This window comes from Penaeus vannamei, chromosome 35 (assembly GCF_042767895.1).
Source record: "Penaeus vannamei isolate JL-2024 chromosome 35, ASM4276789v1, whole genome shotgun sequence".
NCBI classification, from domain to species: Eukaryota; Metazoa; Arthropoda; class Malacostraca; order Decapoda; family Penaeidae; genus Penaeus; species Penaeus vannamei.
The window spans coordinates 22,641,844-22,651,843 of NC_091583.1; the positions used below are offsets into that span (position 1 = coordinate 22,641,844).

The 10,000-nt window shown below is 48.9% G+C and overlaps 1 protein-coding gene across 5 annotated transcripts in view; it reads right to left on the reverse strand.

The window, feature by feature from the left end:
- Positions 1 to 10,000, reverse strand: part of LOC138859384 (tyrosine-protein kinase transmembrane receptor Ror2-like) — a 326,276-nt gene that overhangs the window by 228,926 nt on the left and 87,350 nt on the right. For all 5 annotated transcript variants that reach the window (XM_070114261.1, XM_070114260.1, XM_070114259.1 and 2 more), the window contains one exon: positions 6,285 to 6,338. In XM_070114261.1, coding sequence (XP_069970362.1) covers positions 6,285 to 6,338 — 54 coding nt within the window. The remainder of the gene's footprint in view (positions 1 to 6,284; positions 6,339 to 10,000) is intronic.

Consider the following 10,000-nt stretch of genomic DNA (forward strand, 5'->3'; position numbering starts at 1 on the left):
CTCAGTCATTCAATCTGTATGTATGTGTTATGCTGATATGCATGTCTATATAGATATATGTATATGTGTATATGTGTATACATATATATATATATATATATATATATATATATATATATATATATATATATATATATATATTATACATACATATATATATATATATATATATATATATATATATATATATATATATATATATATATTATACATACATATATATATATATATATATATATATATATATATATATATATATATATATACATACATACACATATACATAGATACGTCCATTTATAAATTTCACATTAATTGTATGGTCATGCTTTGAGGGTGAATGTTTTGGGTTCCAGCACCTTCTCTGCTGACGAAGCCAGCGTCAGCAATATTGAAAACTCTTCTGGTAAGCGGTTCACATAGAGTTGCATCTTTTTCTCCTGCAATAATATGCTTTACCCCGTTTCGCCGATGTAACTTCTGAATCACTATTTTTCCGTATGAAATATTGGTTGCATGTCTAAGAGATATAATGCCAGTGGATGATATATCTTAATCGAGAAACTACATTATCACCGACTCCAACGTAAAAAAGTATGAGTGTACATACGGTTGCATATATTATACAGACAAGCATGCATGCGCCATATATATAATGCACACAAATAAGTATGTATATCAATCAAATATAAACATATATTCCTCCACTGCATGTGGTTTATGAAATGCGCATACGGCCATACCCAGAATTGTCGCCCCACCCCCCACCCACCCCCACCCCCAAGGGATACCCAAGCCCGGGCTCCTCGTCCATAAACCTCAGCCTAAACGCCCCGGAAGTGCCCAAAGCCCCGCCGCGACACCCATGCCCATGCGAGTAAAACTGTCCAATTAAGAGCATTCTTCGGCGGGACACAAAGAAGGGCCCCCCCCCCCGGATCCCCTTCCTTCCGGGGGAGACTCCGCTCGGGACGCCCTTCTATTGCCTTTCTGTCCTCGCTCCCGATCGCATTCTCGGTGGGTCTTCCTTCAATTTAACCAGCTCGCTTCCCCGATCTCTGAGGCGAGCTCTCTTTTCTCATCCCCTGTCTGTCTGTCTGTCTGCCTGTCTGTCTCGGTTCTATGCGCGGCTTTCCGTCTGTAGCTATCTTCGTCTCTTCCTCCCTCTGCCTTCCATCTTTACTTCTTTACTTCCTTCTACTTCCTCAACAGCCTTTTGTTCTCCCCCTTCCCCCAATTATCCTACCTTTCCCAAATCTCCTCTTCCTCTCCTCCACCTCTTCTACTTCCTTCTCTTTTCTTTTTTCCACACCACCAGTATCTCAACCTCCACCTCTACTTCCACCACCTCCTCCTTCACCTCCACCTCCAGTACCTTGTCCACCCTCTACCTCTTTTTTACCCCCCCCTCCCTCTAAGCCCCTCCCCCGCCGTAGACAATAATGCACGATAGGGAACAATGTACGCAACCCCCCCCACCCCCGCACCAACCCCCCCCCCCAGCCCCCGAGGCAATCTCTCTCTCTCTCCCCTCCCTATGAAGAGTGGAAAACCTTGCCCCGGAGCGCTCTCTTCCTCCCTCCCTCCCTCCCCTATGCCCTCCCTTCCCTTCGTACCTATTCTTTGCGCCCTTTATCATCGTCATCATCACCATCGCCGCCGACTACTAGTCCCCCTCTCCCTCTCCCTCTCCCTACTTGCCCCTCTCCCCTGCCTTGTTTCCAATCTTTCCTCCGTCCTCGCTGCCTTCCCCTCTGCACGGCCCTTTCACTTCCACAACATAACGCAGCAGTATAAAAAAGGGTTACATTATATGAAGGAAGAAAGGAATACATATACACGCATACATACACATACACGCATACATATATATATATATATATATATATATATATATATATATATATATATATATATATACATATATATACATATATATATACGCACATATGCATACATAAATACATACCTGTATAGATATATTTGTGTGTACGTATGTGTACGTGTGTTTGTACGTGTACATGTGTGTGTACATGTGTGTGTACATGTGTGTGTGTGTGTGTGTGTGTGTGTGTGTGTGTGTGTGTGTGTGTGTGTGTGTGTGTGTGTGTGTGTGTGTGTGTGTGTGTGTGTGTGTGTGCGCGCGCGCGCATGTGTATGTGTGCATGTGTATGTGTGTCCGTGTTTGTGCGTGTACGTGTGCATGCGTGTATGTGTGTATGAGCGCGTGTATGAGCGCGTGTGTGTACGCGTGTGTGTACGCGTGCGTGCGTGCCCGCGATTGCGAACAAAGTTAAAATCCAAATTCACATGAAGGTAAAAACGCGCTCCTCCCTCCCCCGCCTCCCTCCGTGCCCATCCTTGCAACAAACCCGCGTGTGTGTTTGAGGTTAATTCAATCAGCGGGCCTGTCCACGCGTGACCCTCGGCTCCCCCGCGCCTTCGTCCCGCCCGCCCGCTGCCTCTCCTCCGCCTCCGAGCCGTTCCCGAAGGACCGCGCCCTCCCGGTTCCTTTTCGCATGTCTAGACTTCCCTTGCACGATCCTCATCCTTCTTTTCATCTTTCTCTATCTCTTTCTGGAGTTTGGGAATTCTATTCTCTATTCTCGTCTTGATCCTCATCCTTCTTTTCACATTTCACTTCCTCCTAGAGATTCTATCCTCTATCCTCGTGCTTGATCCTCACTTTCTTTTCACCTTTCTCTATTTCCCTCTGTCGTCTAGAGATTCTATCCTCTATCCTCGCCTTGATCCTCTTCACTTGTCACTGTCTCCTAGACACTGTATCTTCTATCCTCGTGTTTGATCCTCACCTGTATAGAGGCTCTCCCACCCCTATCCTCGTCCTAATCCCTATATTTTTAATTTGAGGAACCCCATATTCCTTCTCACCAGTGAATTTCCCTTCTATCCTACCGTCTATTCTCATTTTTTTCCCTTCACGTACCTCCTTACCCCCCAGTCTTGAGACACTCTATCCCTCTATCCTCATCTGAAATCCATCCCCCACCCCCACCCCGTGAGCTGCACCGTCCTATCTTTCTTTAATCCCCAGTAAGAGGCCCATAACTGCTCAGCCTCATCCTTTCTTCGTCCCTAATGAGAGACCCATATTTGCTCATCCTCCTTTTCACAGTAACTTATAAGCCGCTTTCCGCCCTGTTGCCTACCACGGGCCCTCATCCCCTTCCGCCACACCTTCGAGTCATGAGAAGCCACATCACGTTCAGGACCCCCTCCCCCCCCCTTATCACGACCTTCCCCAACCCGCCTCTGCCACACTCTCGAGTAACCCCCCACCCCCACCTCGCCCCCAATCACGACCTTCCCCAACCCGTCGCTGCCACACTGTCGAGTCCTTTTCTTCCCCTCCCCCTCCGTCTCCCCAATCACACGCATGACCTTCCCCAACCCGTCTCTGCCAGTGTCCAGTCCTTCCCCCTCCCTCCCTCCTCCCCCTTACCCATTCAAACCGCATTCTTGTCCCCGTTACACTTCCGAGTCAAGAGGCTCCCCCCATCACGCGCATCCCCTTTCCCCCCTCCCTCCTTACCACGACCTTCCCCACCAATCTTCCGCCCCACTTTCGAGTCGTGAGGAGGGCGTTCCCACCACGTGCCGTCTCCCCACATCCCGGCCTGGAAAGTAAATCAGTTGCGTATGCCAGGGTCCTCACTTCTCCTAGAGATTCTATCCTCTACCCTCGTGTTTGATCCTTACTTTCTTTTCACCTTTCTCTATCTCCTTCTGAAGTCTGGAGATTCTATCCTCTATCCTCGTGTCTGATCTTCACTTTCTTTTCCCCTTTCTCTATCTCCTTCTGAAGTCTAGAGATTCTATCCTCTATCCTCGTGTTAATCACTCTTTGCTTTGGTCGACGTTCGTTATCGAGTGACGTTAAGAGTGCCGTATCTTTTTTTATCATTATTTACTCTCTTGTTATCGGTTCCTGACGTAATCCATGATAGACTTTTTACCAAGAGTCGCGCGCCTACCATCTGGATCTAGGGAGGTTAAAAGTACCGTATTTCTTTTTTGTTTTTATTTACTCTTTTACTGTCGGTTCCTGATGTAATCCCTGATAGACTTAATTTCTAAGAGTCGCGCGCCTACCTCCTAGATCTAACCGGACTGGCGCACTGCAGATTGCTTTGATAATATTTGCGCATCTGGATTTATCTCGATGCAAACCGCCACACACTGCAATCGGGCTCACACCCAAGTTAAACAGACCTCGCCCACGCCCACTCCTCCGAAGGGGACTGCTCACCCGCAATCCATCTATCGCCCGTCGTCCGCCCCTCTCCCCCCATACTCCAATCCTCCCCCCCTTCTCCTCCATACCCCAATCCTCCCCTTCTCCCCCATACCCCAATCCTCACCCCCTTCTCCCACCCCATACCCCAATCCTCCCCTTCTCCCCCATACCCCAATCCTCACCCCCTTCTCCCCCTTTCCCCCCTGACCCTCCCCTCTCCCCACTCATCTCAATCCCCTCCCCTCTCTCCCCATCCCCCTTTAATGCTGGCCCCCCTCACCCCACCATACCCCAATCCTCCCCCCTCTCCCCCATACCCTTACAATCCTCCCCTGCCTGCGCCTCTCCCCCCATACCCCAATCCTCCCCCCGCCTCTCCCCCATACCCCCATCCTCCCCTCCCTCTCCCCATACCCACAATCCTCCCCCCCTCTTCCTCCCCATACCCCAATCCTCCCCCCTCTCCCCCTATACCCCAATCCTCCCCCCTCTCCCCCATACCCCTCAATCCTCCTCCCGCTGCCTCCCCCATACCCCCAATCCCTCCCCCGCTCTCCCACCATACCCACCATTCCTCCCCCCTCTCTCCCCATACTCCCCAATCCTCCCCCCTCTCCCCCATACCCCAATCCTCCCCCTCTCTCCCCCATAACACTCCCCAATCCTCCCCCCCCCTCTCTCCCCCATACCCCAATCCTCCCCCCCCTCTTCCCCATACCCTTCAATCCTCCCACCTCTCCCCCATACCCCAATCACTCCCCCCCTCTCTCCCCATACCCCAATCCTCCCCCCCTCTTCCCCATATCCCAATCCTCCCCCTCTCCCACCATATCACCCCAATCCTCCCACCCTCTCCCCCATACCCCAATCCTCCCCCGCTCTCCCCTCCATACCCCCAGAATCCTCCCCCGCTCTCCACCCCATACCATCCTCCCCATTCCTCCCCATAAATTCTGCCCCTCACCTTCCCCCATACCCCCAATCCTCCCCCCATAATTCCCCCCCCCCTCGTAGGACCGCAAGTCTCCTAAGGGTCCTATTCCCTCGCATGCCTCTCCTATGAATCTCTGGCAGAGGAATGACCGAAATCCTTTTCCTCTGACATACAAAAGATCTCCGCCATAAAGTCTCGAGTCGCCCGCTGGGATTGTATCAAGGATTTTGTCAAAAGGAAGACGTCTCAGATTTAAAAAAAAAAAAAAGTTTTTGGAACTTGAGGTATATTTCTCCATTCTCTTCTTTAATTTCACCGGAGTTACCTTTGCATGACTTCCTCCGTCCCTGAGATGATTATTATTGGCAGTTCCCGCGATTTCCCCAATTCCAATTCATCAAATATCGTTCCAAACCGGAAACTTATTAACCAAAACATGACCAGCTTGAGAGAGACAGAGAGAAAGAGAGAGAGAAAGAGAGAGAGAGAGAGAGAGAGAGAGAGAGAGAGAGAGAGAGAGAGAGAGAGAGAGAGAGAGAGAGAGAGAGAGAGAGAGGAGAGAGAAAGGAGAGAAAGGGAGAAAGGGAGAAAGGGAGTTTTTAAAGGGGCTATTTTTACAGAAAGGGAGAAAGGGAGAAAGGGAGAAAGGGAGAAAGGGAGAAAGAGAGAAAGAGAGAAAGAGAGAAAGAGAGAAAGAGAGAAAGAGAGAAAGAGAAAGAGAAAGAGAAAGAGAGAAAGAGAGAGAGAGAAAGGCAGCTAAACAGGCAAGCAGGCAAGCAGGCAAGCAGGAAAAAATATAAATTTTTATATCACGTTAATACTTTTATCTCTACATAAATATACATTTGTACATGACCCCTTCCCTGCCACTTCAAGCTCGTAATACCATATTTTACCCTGCTATCAGAATTCTCATCATGAGCTGTTAAACTTTCACCAACAGCTCTCGTCTGCAAACAAGCCCATACAGGGGGAAGGGGGGGGGGGCAAGATTATTAAAAAGTCACTAACAAAGTTGTTAACGAGCAACAAAGAGCTCGTAAATGCCTGCTACCTGCAATCAAGATTAATTGCGAAGCTATTACGACTTACCTGTGGAGGGAGATTCTGTGGGGTCGGGCTGGACCTCTATAGACTCCAAGAATCCTGCGGGGAGAGAGGATGCGTCAGAAGGAAGAAATCTCATGTCAGAATACTTCTTAGTTGTTATTTCTATTGGTTACACGAATACTTACAAATGGCATATTTTTAAATCCTTTACACAAATACTTACAAATGGCATATATCTAAATCATTTACACGAATACTTATAATTTACATATTTTAAATCATTTACACGAATATTTACAAATGGCATATTTTTCATCATTTACACGAATACTTAAAAATGGCACATTTTTTTGTCATTTACACGAATACTTACAAATGACATATTTTAGTAATTTACACGAATACTTACAAATGGCACATGTTAAAATCATTTACACGAATACTTACAAATGGCATGTCTCTAAATCATTTACACGAATACTTACAAATGGCATATTGTTTAATCATTTACACGAATACTTACAAATGGCATATCTTTGAATTATTTTCACGAATACTTACAAATTGCATATTTACATGAATACTTACACATGGCATATTTTTAAATAATTTACACGAATACCTACAAATGGCATATCTGAATTATTTTCAAGAATACTTCCGAATTGTTTGTTTTAGGCACAAATTACTTAGCTTTATCCCTTACACGAATACATACAAATGACACATTTTAAAACCATTTACACTAATTACTTATTCTCATCATTATCCTCTTTCCATTACGCAATACTCATCTTTATTTCACAAATTAAGACAAACACATACACGTAAAAAAAACAGACCAGCCCACAAATACGAACCCACATCCACACCCAAGCAAACAGCCACACACACGGAATGCCAATACACACCACCCCCTTTTCTCTTCCATACACGCCGATTCCCACGCACGCACGCAAGCACACAGACAAACATAGCCGCACAGCCAAGCCACGCGACACAGACACACGCACAACCAAGCCACGCCACAGACACACACGCACAGCCAAGCCACGCAACAGACACGCACGCACAGCCAACCCATGCAATAGACACGCACGCACAGCCAACCCATGCAACAGACACGCACGCACAGCCAACCCATGCAACAGACACGCACGCACAGCCAACCCATGCAACAGACACGCACGCACAGCCAACCCATGCAACAGACACGCACGCACAGCCAACCCATGCAACAGACACGCACGCACAGCCAACCCATGCAACAGACACGCACGCACAGCCAACCCATGCAACAGACACGCACGCACAGCCAACCCATGCAACAGACACGCACGCACAGCCAACCCATGCAACAGACACGCACGCACAGCCAACCCATGCAACAGACACGCACGCACAGCCAACCCATGCAACAGACACGCACGCACAGCCAACCCATGCAACAGACACGCACGCACAGCCAACCCATGCAACAGACACGCACGCACAGCCAACCCATGCAACAGACACGCACGCACAGCCAACCCATGCAACAGACACGCACGCACAGCCAACCCATGCAACAGACACGCACGCACAGCCAACCCATGCAACAGACACGCCACTTGCACAGCCAATCCCATGCAACAGACACGCACGCACAGCCAACCCATGCAACAGACACGCACACACAGCCAACCCATGCAACAGACACGCACGCACAGCCAACCCATGCAACAGACACGCACGCACAGCCAACCCATGCAACAGACACGCACACACAGCCAACCCATGCAACAGACACGCACGCACAGCCAACCCATGCAACAGACGCACACGCACAGCCAACCCACACACCAAAAAAGACTCAAAACCTCAATATCGGCCTCATTAAATTTTGCCGCCCCGTTTGGCTGCCTGATCATTCCGGCGAGCTTGTGACTTGAAAGAAAACGGAGGAAAAATCTCTTTCTCTTATCCCCCCCCCCCCTCCAACCACCCCGCCATCCCGTTCTGGCCCTCTCTTACCTCCCCCGCACGCCATCCCGTTTTGCCCCCTCCTCCACCCATACCGCCTACACCCCCGGTATCATATCCCCTTCTTATCACCCCCCCCTCCTTCTTTTCTGCTTTGTTCCACTTTCTCTTCTGTTCTAGTTCCTAGCCTTTTCGCCATGACTAACCCCTCCTCTTCACACACCGGCCCTACACCACTCCCTTCCATTCCGCCTACTACCCCCCCCCTTCCATCACGTCCTGCCCCTCCATCCTTATCCCGCCTTCACCCCTATCCTATCCCTTATCCTCATCCCTCACCCCATCCTGCTTTGTCCCCCTCCCCTCATCCCCTTTCCCACACCATCTTGGCCCCATTCCCACCCAACAATGCCCCCCCACCCCCTGCTGGGCTTCCTCTTTTCACCTTGTCCATCCCCTCCCACTCCAACCATGCCTCCCACCCTTCTCATCTCCCCCTGCCCTCCTCCCTCCCCCACATCTGGCCCCATTCCCACCCAACCATGCCCACCCTCTCCCTTCTCCCCCTTCCCCGCGTTACCCCCCTCCCACCCCTCCCCAACCAGACCCCACCCAGCGCCTAAGTAATATGATATCTAAATGATTATCATTACCCAGGCGGCGATACGATACGAGGGGGAAAATTAGTGCACTTAACGCTAATTGCAACGTCGATGCCCAACCTCATATTTGGTGATACAATAACAATCACGTTTTCATCAATGGCAATAAATCTCAGCTTAGCAACAACAAAAATATAATTGGCGAAAAAATACATACATATATTTTTCTCGTTCTTTCTTTCTTTGGAAGAGATAACGCCGATAAATGAAGCAATTTTTTATAATAATCCTCTAAAATTTATCTCCTCTTTCCATTTAATCTAGATTTGTATTCCATAATATTTTATAACAATCCTCTAGAATTCGACCGACGGAATTTATACCTTTTCGAATCCAAACTCTAGCCCTGAATTCCGAATCGAACCTCCAGAATTTAACATCTTCCCCTATGCATATTCTTTCACTTTTCTTCTTCTTCCCCCTTTTATTCCTCCCAGCCTTACTTCCTCCCTTCTCGACCCCTTTCTCCGGACCCCGTAATATGAATTAATAATCTGTAATTTGAATTAATAACCCTTAATTTGACCTCCTCAAGAATATTAAGGAGTTAATTGTAATCGCATCCCGACTCTTCATGTGTGTTTTTGTGCTTTCTTTCGCGGAGAGGAAGGGAGGGGGAGAAAGGGGAAGGAGGGAGGGGAAGAAAGGGGGAAGGAGGGAGGGAAGAAAAGGGGAAGGAGGGAGGGAGGAAAGGGGGAAGGAGGGGAGAGGAGGAAAGGGGGAAGGGGGGAGGGAGGGAAGGGGAGGAGGGAGGAAAGGGGGAGAAAGACGGGGAGGATAGGGGGAAGGAGGGAGAAACGAAATAGAGGGAAGCGGAGTGGGAGGGGAGTAAAGGGGAAAAGGAGGAAGGAAGGAAAAGAGGGAATGAGATAGGGTAGGGAAGAAGGGAGGAAAGAGGGAAGGAGCGGGGAGGAAGGAAATGGGGAAGGAGGGAGAGAGGAAAGGGGGAAGAAGGACCGGAGAGGAAAGGGGGAAGAAGGACCGGAGGAAAGGTGGAAGGTGGGAGGGAACATGGGTAATAAGGGAGAGGGTGCGAGAGGGAAGAAATAAAGGAAGGGGAAGGAGAGAAGGAAGGAGGGAGAGAGAGAGATGGAGGGTGAGACCGAGCGGGTGAGAGAGAGATCGACAGACAGA